At 45.0% G+C, this 19,102-nt stretch overlaps 1 protein-coding gene across 1 annotated transcript in view; it reads right to left on the bottom strand.

The window, feature by feature from the left end:
* Positions 1 to 19,102, bottom strand: part of kcnh5a (potassium voltage-gated channel, subfamily H (eag-related), member 5a) — a 98,674-nt gene that overhangs the window by 54,487 nt on the left and 25,085 nt on the right. Inside the window, exons 5-8 of the mRNA XM_012824688.3 lie at positions 13,202 to 13,317; positions 11,427 to 11,819; positions 6,117 to 6,209; positions 3,370 to 3,799 (exon numbers count right to left, since the gene is read on the bottom strand). Coding sequence (XP_012680142.2) covers positions 3,370 to 3,799; positions 6,117 to 6,209; positions 11,427 to 11,819; positions 13,202 to 13,317 — 1,032 coding nt within the window. The remainder of the gene's footprint in view (positions 1 to 3,369; positions 3,800 to 6,116; positions 6,210 to 11,426; positions 11,820 to 13,201; positions 13,318 to 19,102) is intronic.

Below are 19,102 nucleotides of genomic sequence, written 5' to 3'. Positions count from 1 at the left end.
TGCAGGGCAGGCTCTCTTTCTCTCTCTTTCTTATTCCAGCACTCACTGTCATATTCGTTCACATTGACAAACAATATGTACAGTTTTTCTCTTTCAAACACCTAACTAGGCTGGCATGATGTGCATGCACACACACACACACACACACACACACACACACACACACACACACTCACACACACTCACACACACACACAATCATGCATGCTCCCACACACATTTCCTTTTTATCTCTTTGCATTAAAATCAGGTATAAACACAGGAACCGAGGAAAATAAAAGACTGAAGGACTAGTAGAGAAGAGAAAAAGTAGAGAGAGAGAGAGAGAGAAGGAGAGAGAGAAGGAGATTAAGAAAATTACAAAAGCGGCAGAAGATCATCAAAAGAGTATCAGAGTGAAACAACCCTATCACAGCATTAAACGACCATGGCGATAATCCAGGCTTGGAACAATTATCTCCCTTTATTGCTCTAATCTAATCCTATCACTATCCCACTTAACACGGACTGAACAAAAAAAATCAAACAAATCCCACCTCAAAGCAACCCTCTGCTGACACTGTTGATATCATCTCCGTTTCTTATCCTCTAGCCGCTAAAGTCTAGCGCAACAATGCTACTGTAAGACTTATCGAACTAGCTGCTGTACAGGATTGTTTGAGGTTTGTTTGTAGTTTGTTTTGGAACACATCCGCTACGTACAGAAAAAGTTTTCAGATCTCACCAAGAATTGTCTTTCTTGCTGTTGTTGTTTTTTTTGGCATAGATATACCTCTTCAGGTAGATAGTAAATAAAGCAATAGCTTGCAACATCCCTAGTCAGTTCTTAGAATTGAATACACAGAGCTTCCAGCATACATCACAGAATCTACTCTGGAAGCCCTTTCACAGGTGTATAGCCCCCCCCCCCCCACACACACACACACATACCAATCTTTCTCTTGGGGGGGTGGGGGGTATGAAAACACCCTCATACGTACATACGCACACACCCTGCACAGCATATAAGGCATGCACATACAAATGCACACGTATTCACATAAAGACACACACACACTCACATATGCACACAAAGGCCAGCACAGCAGAGAAATGCATCTGCTGAAGCTAATGAATATCCATTGTTCTGCTATAGGACATTGTGACTGAATATTAATAGTGATATTGAGGGTCACAGCTGAATGCGTCTTCACATTGAAACTCACAAGACTTTGTCTCGACCGAGGGCACCGTGTCTCAGTAGCATCTACCCAGCACCCAACAAAGTAGCATCTGCCCCGAGGCGCAGACTGTAGCAATTACTGAGTTATTAAATTAGAGTATGCATCAGAGTTTTTATATTAAAGCCCTTGAGCCAGCGGTGATGAGACAATGATCCGTGGTGGAGTGTTACAGTAAACTGCATCGGATACTGGTTGCACTCAACGCCTGACAGGGTGAAACAATATCCACATACTTTAGCAAAACAGATCAAATGAGTCAGAGAGAGGAGACCAACCATTCAGTATCAGACAGAAGCAACACAAACTGAGCTTTGGTCAGTGGCTCTGTAGCAGAAGGAAAGCGTACACCATACACTAGTGAGGAATAGAGTGTAAGTGTAGTGAAGAGTACAGTCTGGATGGTATGTAAATGTTATACTCGCGTATTGATTTTGTGTTGTATGTGTGTTTTGGATGCTACTGCCTTTGCTTCTTCAAGCTCCTTGCTCTATTATTGTAAACATTAGCTCCTTGCTCTGTCAGTGTTAACATTAGCTAGGGTGACCAGACGTCCTCTTTTACCCGGACATGTCCTCTTTTCGAGACCTAAAAAATGCGTCCGGCAGGGATTCCAAAAACGTCCGGGATTTTGCCTCGTCGGATATTTGTGTTTCTGTCTTTCACAAACTAGTTATTACCTCCTTACAAGTTTTGGAAACGGTATCTCCCTTACGTTCCACCTTCTTGCGCGAGCTCTAACTGTAGAGAGAACTGTCATTGGTCGACCACCTTCCCAGTGTTGCCAGATAGGAAAATTATCCTCCAAATGCGATCATTTTGTGCCTTTGATACTGTGATGAATGTAGCGTCAATTACGTGGTGGCTTGCATTTGGTTGGTGACGTGATTGAGGATGTGAGACACCTGGACAGAAATTTTAAGAATGGCATGGTGCGTAACCAGTGGCGTATCTATCCCTAGATAGAGCTGGAGCTGGAGCCCCCCCCCAAAAGTTTCCTTAGCCCCCTGCAAAAATATATATATTTTTTTATTTGTATTTTGAGATCGTCAAATTAACACCTAACAACCTATTTAGTGAACTTATTTTGTTTAATTTTTAGAGTTAGAAATAAAATAGACTCGAGTAGCACAGGAATCCCGCCTGTTTGAGACTGTGATGGCAAGTGCACGGCTCTGTTTGGTCGTGAGTGAGCCTCACGAGCGTGCAGACAGACGGCGATAACGTCTAGTAAACAGACTTGGAGCGACTGTCCGACCCAAGCTGGTGAAAGCTGCCATAATCAGCTGCTGGATATAAAGGTATAGCACATGAAGTTTTAAATAGTAAAAGAAACGAAATGGTTAAATCACGAGTTAATTATAGATGTCGTGGCTCTCTTTTATCATGCCGGTTCATTGATCCTGTGGGTATGCTACCCTACTCAGTAGCTCCGCCAGCTATAACTAGCTGGTGAACTCTAGCCTACAACGTTTACCTACTCACTTGAGCTGCAAATCCCTACCATGCTACAGTATAATTAGCACCTATCTCAGCAGATGTCTTCAATATGTTTATTGTTGTGCCATATTTTAAATCTAAATTGGTTAATTTCTCTTCCTAAAACCCACTAGAGGACACTATTTAAGCACCCCCCCAGACCCCCCTAGTTTTACTGGGTCACAGAAAAAAGAATAGGTTTTATCTAGGGGCTTAGCCCCCCCCAAAAGTGGGAAACTAGATTCGCCCCTGTGCGTAACCTCGCTGTTACATTACAATACGCCATTTCCAATCTGGCAACACTGAGCACCTTGCCGCCTCCACTAGTTGCATCGTTTACAATAGTACATGACATCTGCATGTAAAAAAGATGTCAAAACTTCGTTGCGGGGAGGGGACGGGGTCATCTGCATGTGAAAAATATGTCCAAAAACTCCATCGAGGGGGAGGGGGCGGGGTCCGCGACGAAGTGTCCTCTTTTTCACAAACTCAAATCTGGTCACCCTAACATTAGCTCCCAGCTCTGTTATTATTAACGTTTGCCCTATTAGTGTTAACATTAGCTCCTTGCTCTCAGTGTTAGCATTAGCTCCTTGCTCTGTTAGTGTTAGCATTAGCTCACTCTGCTAAACAGGAGAGAATGACTCTGGAGAGGTCAGTGGTTACTTACAGCCCACCATCATCATGGCCACCGAGAAGATCTTCTCCCCGTCTGTAGTGGGTGCTATGTTCCCAAAGCCGATGGTCGTGAGGCTGGTCATGGTGAAGTAGAGCGAGGAGATGTACAACGTGTCCTTGCTAGGGCCACCCTCCCACTGGCCTGAGCCGCTGGCATTGTAGCGGTACGGCGTGCCGATGCTGGTAGCCAACTGGTAGAGCCAGCTGTCGGTCTTGATGGTGTTGGTGGCCTCATCGATGACCTCGTAGTCGCCAATACTGTACCAGATGCAGGCCAGCCAGTGGGCCACTAGGCCAAACACGCACACCAGCAGGACCAGCACGGCGGCACCGTACTCCAGGTAGTGGTCCAGCTTACGGGCCACGCGACCCAAACGCAGCAGACGCACCACCTTTAGGGAGCTGAAGAGACTGCTGAGACCCTGTGAGGAGGGAGAAACGGAGACCATTTAACAAATGAGAAGAAAAAACAAGAAGAAAAACTCAGAGAATAGAACCACAGTAGAATACAGAGACAACAGAGTAGAGCATAGAATATAACTGAGAATAGAACAGTGACATCAGTGAATAGAACAGAGTGACATGTTTATGTTCATTCATCCCACAGCAAAAATATACAAAAACCGTGCTGACAGTGACCAAAGACTTGTGCAAAAGACCAGAACCAAAACCCAGAACCAATCATTACAGGTCAGTGAGTTTGACATTACAATATAAGATGTGAATATTAAATGTGACTTGGACAACTACATGCTACATAATGTGGAAAATCTCAAACACTGAAGGACATCAGTTAGTTAAACTGAACCTGTCCAGAATGGTGAAGTAAATATATAATGTATATATATAATGTAGGTTGGGGGCTCTAATGTCACTGACGGGCAACTGGCAACAAGCATGGCAATGAGTCAATTAAATTGTGGCTCATAGTCTGTATATAATAAATATACATGCTGAAGCTGAAATTCAATAGTTAGGCTTATGAGTGAAATCGACGTGGGACACGACGGGTTGAACTGAACTTGTCCAGAGAGGTGAAGTGAATGCACTTCAGCATCCATATCCATAGGTTCCACTTGAAAGGGTAGGTGGATGGCTCAGAGTCTGCTCTGGAGAGCTGGGAGGTGAGCTGAGATGAGCTGAGATCTTCCATGCCCATCTATGCATGAATAATTCCAGTTTGATAGATGTCTAGCAGCAGTCCTGCCTGCATCCCAAGCCTATAGCTCTTTGATGTGACACCTTTTATGTCAAGGGGGAAAACTGAGGAGGGTCCACTCTGAGCTAATGTATCCTTACTGGCTCTTCTCCACTTGACAGCTGGCCCAGAAGCCAGAATATGAGGGCCTCATTCCTACTGGGGGATGGTGTTAGAAGCGGATATTTCTTCCCTGAGTGCAAGGAGATGTGGAAAAATCCATTGTACATCGGAAAAGGGCTGATGATTACTTGCTAGTGGGATACGAGCAAGGGGTGGCGCTTACGCTTAGAGGAAAACATCCATTTTAGTCCACAAAGGCATCAACATCAAGAAAAGAAACCTAAAGATTGTTCACAACTTGGCAATGAGCAGCGAGTACTTGAAAAAAGTACTGTGAAGCAGAACTGGTCAAATAAAAATGCTAATTAGGGAAGGATAGAGGACAATTACAATTATAATTGTCAGGGAAAGTAACAGAGGCTTATTTTCGCATTGTTTATGCCAAGTGAAAGCAGCAGCAAATCTGTAATCGCCTCGGCAACAAGCGCCCCAAGTTTTAATTAGCATCTCGCCACGCACAAGCCATAGCCACTTGTTCCAGCCGTCACGCGATCAAAAGGCTAATTTTAACAAGCGCATTTCATGTTTCCTGAAAGGTGCAATTTTGTACACACCGCCCCCCGTTCCCATCCAGACGTGGACCGAACTGAGTTGAGACAGACCGCCAGCCGAGGAAAAGTTAAAAATAGAAGCATTGGCGCTCGCTCCGAGTCACTGTGATCTTACCCTTGGGCACAAAAGTCTAGAGCAGGCCTGTCACACTAATGCTGCTATATTGTCAGTGCTGGAGAAAGAGAGAGACACACTGAGTGGGTGTCTGTGAGAAATGCTCAGCAATGCAGGGTTAGTTTGATGGCATAGCCCCCCCCCCCCCTCTCTCTCACCTCACCCCCCCTCCGTTAATGTATCATTTATGGTTCTCATTTGCATCTGTGCTTACACTGCATTCCACATATAGCAGCCGGAGCTACAGAGCTAAGCTAAGCAAAGTGACAGGCTATGGAGACAACGCAGAGGAAGCCTTGCGATTGGCTGCTGCGTTAGTGTGCGTGTCGTGTGTTTACATCATGCCCGGAGACAATGGGGGATTCATGAGGAGCTCACTATGGGAAAACGGAGATATGGCGCATCAATGAGATCTCATAAAAAATGCAACAAACATGAGGAGGCCTTCTTCAGTGAATTAGCGAGATAAATGGTTTTTGCTCATCTATTGTGTGTGTGTGTGAGAGAGAGTTTGTGTGTGTGAGAGACACTGATTACTTTCAGATAACAAAAGTTCTACTTTGCATTTATATTTTCCTATTCTTGTTCGCCTCAATATCATGCGAAAAACCTATAGCTATACCATAAGTATATAACTATAGCAATCAGTTGCTTTCAGCCAAGATGCTTTCTAATGCGTACATAATTCTCTCTGTGTGAAATTTCACTTGAGATAGAAGTCTTTGAAGGAGGAAAAAAAATCGAGTCTTTACCGGGAGAACTGAGTCTTCTGCCCGTGTGGCATTCCTGGCTGAATGGGTGGTCGCTGGCATGTGACCGACGCCGGTGGAGTCTGAGATGGGATCCTACAGGGAGAGACAGAAATGGCAGAGTGAGACACCCTGAGGAGACACGTGAAGAAACCCTGGTGCAGGATACACAACTGAATGACAGCTGCAAGCAGAAACAGTGACACATAAAAGGTTCTAGGAGTCCCCCATAACATGTGAAGTATCTAAGCAGGTAACTAGGCAATTAGTTAATGGATTCATCCATTCATCCATTCATCCAGTCATTCATCTGTTCATTTCTTTGCTCCTGTCCAATGTAAGTTATACATATATATAGAGGACATTCTAAGATGAAAAGGGGATTAAGGCTGCATAAAACGCTGTAGATAAAGAACAGATGATTTCTTTTATTAATCCAAAATGTTATATGTTGTTTTTCATTCTACAATTTCTGACAGTAATTAATGACAAAAGACAGCTTGCAGCAACAGCATCAAGTTCAGAACCATAAACAAGCACAGGTTTCTTATTCACAGTATTAACAGTGCTTTGGCTCAAGCTCAAAGTGAGATGTGTTTTTATCCTCTGTTCTGAACAGCCAGAGCCGCAGCATGTCTGATGTTTCCTTTCCAGTTTCCCGCCGTAATTAGTGACAAAAGATGGAGCCATGTTGAAACTGCTCTCAGCAATAACAGGGTGCTCATCTGCCCTTTCAGTTCAGTCTCTATTTCATATCACTTTGGAATGACCTACATTTAATGTAGAATAACATAAAAAAATCTCAAGTCTTTCTAAAACTTACTCAAGTCTCTAAAACTCACTCAAGTCTCTCTGTCTTTGTGCCTCTTACATTCACAAGCCCTCGCCTTTCAAACACTGTCTCCTCGGCCTTTGCTCACTCAATTTGTCCCTCTGTCCCCCTCTTTTTCTCTGTCTCTTCTATCTCTCCACCTTTAAGACTATCTCTCCCTCTCTCTCTCCTCTCCCACATTTTCTCTCTCTCTCTCTCTCAGCCTCTCCTTTATCTCTCTATCCATCTCTCTCTCACATCTATTATTTACACTCAGGCCCTTAGAGAGTGTCTCTCTTATCCAATGATCAGCTGCAGCAGTAATACACCAGAGGTGTTCCAACACGCTCCAGCCCTCTCTGTCCATCCATCCACCCCGAGTTCCAGCGCCCAGCGCCCGCCCTGGACAGGGCCCTGGAGCACCACGGTGACAAGTCCGGGCCCCCCAACCCCTCAGAACTGGGCTGAAAGGAGGAAGAGCAGGGGGAAGCTATTGAATCATGCATCATGTATCGACTGAAGCCGTGCCCGTTTTCCCACAACGCAACTGACTGTCAGTGTGCCACCACGAGCGGCTACATTACACTTGTGACTAAGAGAATGTGATTAAATGCGTTAATCAAATGCGTGACAACAGTGCAGATTTGAGAGTCCTGTTTACCTAAACACTGAACACAACATGTGGCACTACAAATACACAACCTGACAGCATACTTCTTTGGCGTACTAACATATTCAGTGTTCTTTGTTTAAATATTCAAATCCCCGTAGCCTTAGAGTCCTCGTCAATGAAATCCTGGCAGAGAACACACATACACACACACACACACACACACACACACACACAGGGGCCAGTTCTCCAACACCTGTCATCTCCACGGAGATGCAATGAAGGTCACCCCTGGCTGGGCAGCCGTGGAGGCAAGTGAATCCCGGGGGTGGTGAAACGGCCAAAGCGGAGTGTGACATTCTGACGGCAGGTGTCCCCTGATCCCGTGAACCCACACCACCCCTCTTCATCTCCTGCTTTTACTCTCACACACACACACACACACACACGACCAGAGAGACCATAGAGTGCAGGAGCTGGGCTCACAACAAGGCAATAATCCTTGATGATATACCAAGATATTTTGTGACGCTTTTTCTGAGTGTCTTTTCTCTCCTTTCTTAGAACGTATTAACTTCTCCATGTTTTGTCAGATTTTGCTGGTGAATAGTAATAGCTTTTTTGTCATCATTTCCCCTGTCTTTCCCTCTCACTCTATCCTTTGCTTTCATTCTCCATTTCATTTACATTTACTCTCACTCCATTCTTTTCACTCACTACATCCTTTTCTTCTAACTTGCCCCTAAAAAGTTACCGTGTCAATGATGTGACTCCCACAGTAATCTATCTCTCTTCCTCCTCTACCTCTCCCTCTTACAGTCCTCCTCTCCGTCTTCTTGTTTTTTTTCATTCGCAACTTTCCAGCTCCATCAGCCCAGGCCTGGAAAGGTGGGGTTTAAATGGGTTTTACGTACAGTATCAGCTCCTGGGGGGACACAGGCAGCCTACTTCATTCCCAATCAAATTTTAAATATCCCATTTGCTTGAAAAAGGAAAAAAAAAATATGATAAGTGCTTCTGACCAACAGCGGCTGACCTCGATGTAAGCGGGAGAAGGTAAGCGTCTTTGACATGCGCCACGTCGTATTTCAGGCATAAAGAAACCTTTAGGGCTCACAGCACAAGCTCCTCACCCACCCACCCTCACACACACACACACACACACACACATAAACACACACACACACACACTCACACACAAACACCGCTGCTCAAGAGTCTGTGCACCTGTGTGTCTGTGCATATTCAAGGGGATGGATAGAGAGGGAGAAACCTGGAGAGCGAGGGAGAGGGAGGGGAGGTGCTTAGGACACTTAGATGGAGACCCACGGCTGCATCAGGCCTGCTCCAATAAGGTGAGAGTCTATTGGTCCAATAAGGTGAGAGTCTATTGGTCCAATAAGGTGAGAGTCTATTGCGCTTTAACAGCATCAGGATAGATTAGGCTGAGGCGCAAGAGACTCCGACGTCATGGGCGTAGTGCCGCTTTATTGAGATCTCCGCTCGCTGTAATTTTTGGGGCTTTATTGCACTCAGTTGCCGCCGGTGGATGGATGGGAAGGGAGGAAAGGGCTGGGGGGGGGTGGAGGGTTATGCACTGGGGTTTATGCACTGAATGCTACTAGGAGGTGATGCCCGTTACCAGGGAAACAATCAAACTGGCATACAGTGTGGCTGGGAGCAACTGCTTTTTATTACACAAATATATCAAGCATATTTACTTGGCTATGAATAGAGTAGAACTTTTTACTGGAGATAAAAAAGCTGATAAAAAAGTAGGTCATGTCAAACTTTTGAATGCTTTCTAATCAATGCACTCATGGCAGCTGAAAGGTACTTTGCACTACCTTTACAAGGGGTTAGGGGGGAAAACAATCACAATTTTAAAATATGTGTGGATCCACAGATGTATCCATACGATTCAGTGGTCCAATTACTCACACAACATCCTCTGCACAATTAAGTGAAATTTGGTAGCTCTTTTCAAAGAGAAGCAGGAAATGCCCATAAGCTACACTGACTACGCCCTGAGGCAGTACAGGGGGGGGGGGGGGATCTTGTCTCTGGGCTGCACGTCATGCCTCCTCGTGGCCCTTTTCAAATGTGCTAACACTGACAAATTCACAAGACAAAAGACCTCAAAAACATGCATAAATGAAGGTGTTCTCCAAAAAACAAAGTTGTTCTTCTATACAAGAGTGGGCTGAGAAGGGCTGCTGTCCCAGGTTTGGTTTGTGCCAATTATGAAAACACAGGTCCAGAAAACAGACATGGCATTACGAATGATCTCGTCACAAAATCCTTTGATATTGTTTGTTCTGTACTGTATCTGAGCCATCATCACTGCCCACTGTGTGCCATCATCACTGCCCACCGTGTGCCATCATCACTGCCCACCGTGTGCCGAGGGCTCAAACCCAATCCAAGGAAACGCACAAGAAATAGGGAAGGTACACTGTATACTATCTCTTTACAGAATCCGTTGATACCCTGAGAATTATGCTTTTAAGTAGGCCTGCATGTTTTAAAAACTGGCCTAAGAGATTTCAGGAGCATTTCAACATCTTTGTTACTAAGAGAATGAGAATTATGCTTTTAAGTAGGTCTAAATGTTTTAAAAACTGGCCAAGAGATTTCAGGAGCATTGCAACATCTTTTTTACTAAGAGAATGAGAATTATGCTTTTAAGTAGGTCTAAATATTACTAAGAGATTTCAGGAGCATTGCAGTAGCTTCTCTGTGCATTGTTTTACTCTACTTTGTCTTGACGGCAAAGAGTGAAAAAGGAAGGGATAAATTGAAAGCATAGGAGAGAGCACGTAGTGTATCTACAATGCAATTACTACACAACTTACAACGAGTTACAAATTGGCTTAACAAGCGCCTTAAGAGTTGTAGGAGTTTTGGAGAGTGCAGGAACATCGCAGCATTAACAGTCCATTGAGGAGTTAAAACTCTCCAGCTGATAAAAAAACCCGAAATCAAGTACCGCATTAGGAGTAATTACAGCTTTGATATCCAAATATGAATCATCGCTTGCACTTCAATGAGAGGCGGAATCGATTTTAATTACAGCTATGCGTTTACAGTTCGAGTCAATACGACGGTGTCTGTGAGAAGGCCGTCATCCGTGAAGGAGAAAAGAACGCACACGCACAGGGTGTTAGCCGCCGTTTCTCAGCTCTAGTGTTTCTAAGGGGTGTGGGTTTGTGCCGAGAGCCCACAGAGACTCCCATTTGGGCCGCGATTCGATCAAGCCAATACAATATGTGTGGAAACGTATTGTGGAAACGTTGTTCCAGGCTCACAGCTAAGTGTGGCTCTCCGCTCCCTAAGGGTCCCCGGAGAGGGAATGTACAGATTGGAACAATAGCACAATAGATAGTCTGCTGCTCGACTGTGCCGTGCTGGTTCATGTGCTTTTGCCGTGGTTGGACCCCACTTGAATATAAATCAGGCACTGCTCAAAAATGGTGGTGAAGGGGAAAGACCTCTAGTGCTAGATAGCCCTTTATTCATACTCTAGCTTCATTTGCCACTAAGGAGAAGGATCCAGGGAAGTCGAAGACCAAACTATGAGCCTACAACTATAAGTGTTGTCATTCAAGACACCAAACTGAGACTACAAAGAGCATTACTATTCATTTTTTTTACAAAGAACTAGTCAATTATCAAGTCAAGAAACCCTAAACCAAGAAGAACTCAGTCCACAAGCAAGCTACAGTGGGTGGTTGGTCAAATCATTTCCAAAAATAAGACTCATTATCGACACCCTTAAGACCCAAATGTAAACCTCTGGAGGATGCCCAGACCTCAACACAGTCTAGAAACACCCGGGGCACCTGCCCCTTTCTGTGATGAAGGAGGAAACCATAACGGCAGCACAGCTAACCTCGTCCACATTCTCGAAGGCATTGATGATGTCGTACGGCAAGCAGGAGAGCAGGTCGATGACGAACCAGGTCTTCAGGTAGTTCATGCGGATCAGCTTGGGGTCCGAGATCACCTCACCGCCGGGTCCCACGAACGTGGTGTGGAAGTTGAGCACGATGTCCACCAGGAAGATGACGTCCACCACGCTGTCTACCACCAGCCAGGCTAGGTTGTTCTGCTTGGTCTTGAAGGAGACGTTGTAGGGCACCATGATGGCCGTGTAGAAGGTGAGAATGAGGATGATCCAGTCCCACGTGGTCTTGAAGGTGCAGTAATGCAATATGATGTGGGGGGGCGTCTTGGGAGCCTCCTGCTTGTACTGGGGGAGGATCTCGGATCCCAGTTGAAGAGCCTAGAGAGTTGGGGGGGGGGGGGGGGGGGTGTAGGAGAGAGTGAGAGAGAGGGAGAGGAAGAGTGAAAGGGTGAAAGGAAAGAGAGAAATATGGGCAAAAAGGAGAAAAGAACACAGGAGATACAGGGAAAACAGATGGAAAGAAAATGAGAAGATGAGAGACGATCAAAGTGAGAGAGAAAATGTGAAAAAGAAAGAAAGGGACAGAAAGACAGGATTGGTTACAGAAAAGAGAAGCTAGATTAGCTCCATTAGTAGCGCCCCCCAAGCAACTTAAAGCCAAAACAACAGTTGTCGTGTATGCTGTTTTCCTATCTTTACCTCATACAATTTGAATTTGTATCTGCAAGGGACAAACAATAATAATGCCACTGTCACTTTCGGAGCGAATCTAGGTTAACTGGCCCCCAAGACCACTTTGATGCAGATCTTAGAATAGCATATTTTTCTTCAGACAAGGAATGTAGCTCATTGCTTGGACAGCTTGCATTGTCCCTGTGGTTTTTGTTCCCTTCAAAAGATAGCCCATTAACTTAGTGAATGCATTATTAAAAAGGGAACGTGCAGGGTTGCAAAGCATCGTGGGAAATAAGATGGCTCAGCAGGATCCTATAAGACGTTCTCTCTGACGTGCTACATACATCAGTGCTAAGTGGCGAGTGAGCTTTAGTGACGGCGGGCCAGAGAGTGCATTATGCTCAGCTGTGCATCCCATGGAGTAGAGCTAAAAGCAGTATGGAAGACTAGGTTGTCACTCTGCCACTAGGTATAGCATGTTTGAACCAGAAAAATGCATTTAAGCGCATGCCACATCAGATACAATCAGGTCAATATGTACATTTTCTCTCTCTCTCTCTGTGTCTCTCTCTCTCTCTATATATATATATATATATATATATTCACAGAGAGAATGACTAGGAAGGATAAACATATATACATCTCTGCTGTTTAGTTCTTTCCTTGAAATCCCTAAAGGACGGTACATATAGTGCTATATATATATATAGAACTAAACAGCAGAGATGTATATATGTTTATCCTTCCTAGCCATTCGTGTAAGGATGACCCTCTGACCTAATGACTACCCTGAGATGTGTAGGAGACACACTGCCCATGAGACAAGCCATTTCCATGGATAGAATGAGGTGATAGACGTGTGTGTGTGTGTGTGTGTGTGTGTGTGTGTGTGTGTGTGTGTGTGTGTGTGTGTGTGTGTGTGTGTGTATCAGTGGTGGTCTGTCTGTCTGACTGTGTGTATTTGGGTCTGGTTGTTTGCTTATTTAAGTGTATGTGTGTGTGTGTGTGTGTGTGTGTGTGTGTGTGTGTGTGTGTGTGTGTGTGTGTGTGTCACGTCAATACGCACATGCATGATGGATACTCACTTCGGCCAGTCGTGAGTGTTTGTGGCTGACCTCCGTCTGGTTCACAGGGGGCAGTTGCTGCAGAGTGCTGCGGCTGGTGGTCAACGCCCGGGTCAAGCGAGCAAACTTGGTCCATCCTGACAACAACAACAACAACAAACAAACAAACAAACAACAACAATGTCTCACTGTGGAGCCACAAACAACAACAAAAGCATAAGGTCAATGTCTTTGCAAAGCAAAAAACAACGATAAAAAAAGAGATGTCTTAGTGTGGAACAATAAACGATGACAAAACATCGACGTCTTACATCAAGTGGTTAACTGGTAAACAAGTTTTTGTTTGTTTTTTTTCTACTGGCTTCAATATTTTTTTGGCACTGTCTCGTTCACATACTTCTACACATACACCCAACATACAAGTAAAAACACTAGCCTCTCTCCCTCTTTTTGGATGTACACTTGTTCTCTCCCTTTCACACACACACACACATACACACAGACAGATACACACATACACACAGAGACAGACACACACACACACACACACACTCACACACACACACAGACACACACACACACACACAGTGGCGATTTTAGCCTGAAATTTCCGGGTGGGGCAATTTTGTATGACGTCAAAAATAGAGGTAGCTCATTATTATAAGCAGTAGGCCTATATAGACCAGTAAGATATGCTATGGGCTGCATGTTGAGTGCCAGCAGGGAGCAGACATCCTATTTCAAATACATTTCACATGCTTCAGCGCAACACAAAGATGTTGCCTATATTTCAGCATTAAAGTAAAATGATTGCAACAAAGTAAAAAAGATTAGACAGACACATAGCTCAAATAACTTGCATAATTTATTAAGCTTGTGGCACACGTGTGGTACGCGGTTTTCGCAGTATTCCAGTCTAGTTGCCAGGCAGATTTCGTGGGGCACATTTGAAAGTGCCCCAACGCTCAATGTTAACTTTGGCCTGTGTGGTTCACGCTCATTGGTGTTTCCATGGTAACGGTGGGGCAGCGTGGGTCGTTGTCCCACCGGAAAGGGAGGGACAGCGGAGAGCAGCATTTCACAGATCAAGCACACAGACAGAAAAACACAAAAATCAAATTACTTCAAAACAAGACTGTAATGCTTGTGAGTCAAGTTTATTCACACACATATTCACGCTACTTTGCCTAAAAAAATATATATATATATATATTTTGCCGCGAAGTACGAATGTATTGAGCTTTCTGCACAACAGCGTCATCTGGATCTGGTGGGGCAGTGCCCCACCTGCCCCTAATGTAGAAACGCCACTGCACACACACACACACACACAGATACATACACACACACACTCATAATCAAGAGGTACCCTCCTCTCCCCTCCCCCAGACTCAATCTCAGCCACAAGAATCCCAGCGAACTTATTTCCCAACGGACTCGTTTCCATCCTCCCAGTGGCCACCCTTGCTTTTGTGAACGAGAGCCGGAGGAGAATCAGCCTCCTTCTCCTCCATCTCTATTCCTCCACTAATACTCTCCCTTCATCTCATGCAACCTCAATCAGTGTGTCTATCTCTCTATCCCTCTGTCCACTTTGTGAAGACACCCTTTCTTGGCGATGTACTTCTTTTTTATACTTTCAGGCTTGGCTATTCTTTGTATTGTCATTCCAAAGCATTCTTTTCAACATATCCCTATTTTTACTTCTGAGCAGAACACGTGGATCCAGGGAAAAATATTCCAGAATGAAAAATGTTATGGAACAGAAGGATATCTGTGTGTGTGTGTGTGTGTGTGTGTGTGTGTGTGTGTGTGTGTGTGTGTGTGTATGGGCTTATGAGGGCATAAGCGTGCATGTGTGTGTTTATCCATGGGTGTACATGTCTATACATGTGTGTCTATGAGAGTGTGTGTAGTTGTGTGTGTGTGTGTGTGTGTGTATATATGTGTGTGTGTGTGCATGTGTGTGTGTGTGTGTGTGTGTGAGGGCATATGAGTGGTTGTGTGTGTGTGTATGTGTGTGAGGGCATATGAGTGTGTGTGTGTGTGTATGTGTGTGAGGGCATATGAGTGTGTGTGTGTGTGTGTGTGTGTGTGTGTGTGTGTGTGTGAGGGCAAATGAGTGTGTGTGTGTGTGTGTGTGTGTGTGTGTGTGTGTGTGTGTGTGTGTGTATGTGTGTGACGGCATATGTGTGTGTGTGTGTGTGTGTATGCGGGTGAGGGCATATGAGTGTGTGTGTGCATACTGGGGCAGGGTGCCTTCTTTGATGCCCTAGCTCATTAATCTCTCCACATTATCATGAAGATTCTTTTTCTCTTCTCTCCCTCTCTCTCTCTCTCTCTCTCTCTCTCTCTCTCTCCCTCCCTCTCTCTCTCTCTCTCTCTCTCTCTCTCTCTCTCTCTCTCTCTAGCCCACTGTGTCCTCAGGAACACAAACGGAGTACAAACTAGTTAGCAGTGAATAAAGAAACTCTGTTGTGTGCTTCCCAAACACACGGCCAGGCAGCACTAACAGCAGAGGTTATGCCTACTCCATTCCCTTTGCTCTGGACTGACCCCCGCACATCCAGGCCTCTTGAACCAAAGCCAAGCAGACAATAAAGGAAATGGGCCATTTCAGGAGAAGCACTTCCTCATACTGAATTGCTAAATATAGGGAAATGGGGCCGTACAGGAAAGAAGCCCCAGAATTGCTCAGACGAGGCATTAGAGCTCTTGGATGTACCTTAGGTAGTGTTCTCACATGTGATTTAAACCCTTCTTGTGGATGCATAAACAAAACAATGTAATGGAAAGCAGAGAGTGAGGGTTTGTTTTGTTCTTTTTTATTTCATTTTGTTCTTCTGCTTCTCCCAGTCCCACTTTATATTAAGTGATTCTGTGTAATAATGGAAAAATGTAAATTACGGAATAAGATGTACTACTGAAAGACCTACATGGTATTATATTACCCAATATATAACCCAAAGTGCATCTTGAAACAGCACGCACTATTATAAAAAGTATACTATACTTATTAAGTCTGAAGAACACAGTACTTAAGGACGCCTAATTTAAAGTCCTGATCTTCCTCCTCCTCTTTTTTTTCTTCATCGTCATCATACTCTTCTTCTTATTATTCTTTCTTCCTGTCACAGAGGGTAATTCTGGGTACTAGGATACCTCTGCTCTTTGAGAGGGTGAGGAAGGGGAAATTAGCCGTGTAGGCTGATTGGTGGAGTGGACGAAAATAGCTCGCCTGGACTGTCTGCCCTTTTTATCGGCACATGGGGAAAAAGCCAACCATATGGAGAGGGACGGCAGTTTAGTCAGCATGCCCACACAGCACTTAGCATTGCTACATGATTGCTACATGATTGCCTGCCAGTCAATCAGAGAAACCGGACCAGGGTTACGGAGGACTTAGAAGACAGACAATGAATCAGACTCTGACTGAAATACCACAGTGGGGCTGTTTAAGGCGTAATTTCAACAGGCGCCTAAAAACATGGCATGGTACGCACAAACAGACCGCACACTGCTAAAACATGGCATGGTACGCACAAACAGACCGCACACTGCTAAAACATGGCATGGTACGCACAAACAGACCGCACACTGCTAAAACATGGCATGGTACGCACAAACAGACCGCACACTGCTAAAACATGGCATGGTACGCACAAACAGACCGCACACTGCTAAAACATGGCATGGTACGCACAAACAGACCGCACACGGCTAAAACCGCATTCTGCCTGCTGCTGGAGCACAGAATGATAAGTCTGACTTAAGCATTGATTCTGCAATAACGCGAAGACATGCATTGATTATGCCATCAGCCGCAGGATTAGTACAATCAACGTAAAAAGAAAAGGCATAGCTTTCTGTGAACTGGCCAAGTCCCTGTTTACACTTCGCTCTCTAATGTACGTACACCTACCCCAGTGAGTCATATCTGACCACTCAGAAATTAAACAAATTATCAAGGTAGCACTTGAGTATTGTTTATTTTTGCGTTCAATATGTCCAATATAGTACAGTAGTTCTCAGAGCATGTCATTGTTTTGCACAGTGAGTGTGTAACGGTGCGGCTGCCCGTTACCACAACGGTAATTCATTCCGAGGTACAAATAAACACACTGGACAGTGCGGGGTACGAGCACACCGTTTATTCACACAGAACTCACAGAAACACCACTAGCGGATTTCTCCGCGAGCAGGACGGCATCCCACACATCATACATACTGTGACTAAAGAGCTTTCCAGTCATCGCGTGGCAGGCGGTGTACGGAGCTGTACGGTGGCGTGTGGACGGCTGTCTAAAAGACGGGGGGAACCACCTGAGTGAAAGTCGGCAGGGACCTTTGAACTGTGGGTACGGAACGTCAGACAGGACATGCCAAGTGGGTGTGATAAAAGGGGTTGTGATGGTGTCTGATCATTGGTAATTAGTTGGGGTATAAAGAAATTATATTAAATTATTGTTTGGGTAAATCCATGGGTATTGCTCTAGAGAAGCTATGGAGTGATATTTAGGTTGACTATGTGAAGTGCTAATGATGATTGATTATTTCTATGTGTGTATTGGTTTAGGCCGGGGTAATAAAAAACCCGCGCAGACCAGATCTTGAGAGGAATGAGTGAGAGGGGAACAACTTCCAACCCCTTTTGACGTCAGGTAAATTGTTAGATTGGAGAGCGGCAGGGTGAAGTTTGACTCACGATTTTGGAGAGTCACTTTACGAGTTTGCCGCTGAATTAGTTCTTGGAGTTAGTTATTGAGTATTATTGTTTGGAGTTATTGAGCATTCTTGTTTGGAGTTATTGAGTATTATTGTTTGGAGTTTTTGTTTCTTTGCGTTTTGTTTTCTCCATCCTGCCGTGTTTTGCCGGCTACCACTGGACAATAAACAGTTGCCATTTTCTAATCAACGCCTGAGACACTGCCTCCAGTTCATTTTACATTGCCGCGAGGCCGGCCATCCTACAGAGTGAAATCATTCTACTGCAGAGCTGCAGATCACTCTACTGCTGAGGTAGGAAAGGTAATTAATGAATGAACCGCTTATGTAAGCATCAATAAATACATTACTATATATTTATGGAGTTGAAGGTTCAGGTTCACATGCAGTACTTGGTTTCATTTACAGTAGCTCTGGCTCTCCTTCCCCTCACCTATCTCCTGCACAGACACGGTGCTGGAGGCTGGACTGATCGCACAGCTCCTGGGACGTGCTGAGCAAAACAAACTAATTAGCCCTCCACTCTCCGTTACCGTCTCTCTGTCATCTTTTTTTCCCCCACGTGTGGCTCGAACTCTTTTAACTAAGCCAATCACTATTTGATGTTTCCTCCTCTGCCTCTGCCCCCCCCCCCCCCCCACACACACACACACAGACCCTGCCAAAATGGAGGTTAGACAAGAAGAAAGCTGACTGCTTTGCTCTGGGACCAAGAGGAGCCGGAGCAGGCCAGGGAGATCCCCAAGGAGAGTCCCACTAGGGGGACAGGCGAGGGGGGAGGAATGGCAGGAGGAGAGAGGGGGGGTCCAGGGGGAGTCTAGACTGGGGCTTTTAGCTTTATGATGCTGAGGTGCCAAGTCGCAGAGGCCCCAGACAGGGTCCCTTGCACATATATACACAGGAGAGGGTCCATATGTGTGTCTATGTGTGTACAGCTGTATATTGCTGTCTGCTCCAGATGTGCTGCTCTGTCCTGGGACAGGGCCAGAACTGGGCCAGAACTGGGCCGTGTCTTCCTCGCAGGAGGCAAACAAATGGCAGAGTAATGAGCCACAGCGTGAAAAAGACAAGTAAAAATAAAAATAACAGAAAAAAAGCAAAGGAAGAGAAAGGGGTGGACGGGAGAGAAGGAGAGAGAGAGAGAGAGAGAGAGAGTGGATAGAGTGCTCGGCATGGCACGCAAACAACTCTCATGAA

Source organism: Clupea harengus, chromosome 15 (assembly GCF_900700415.2).
Source record: "Clupea harengus chromosome 15, Ch_v2.0.2, whole genome shotgun sequence".
Taxonomy (NCBI): domain Eukaryota; kingdom Metazoa; phylum Chordata; class Actinopteri; order Clupeiformes; family Clupeidae; genus Clupea; species Clupea harengus.
Note: the sequence above shows the minus strand (reverse complement) of the source record. Positions and strands in the feature narration are given on the sequence as shown.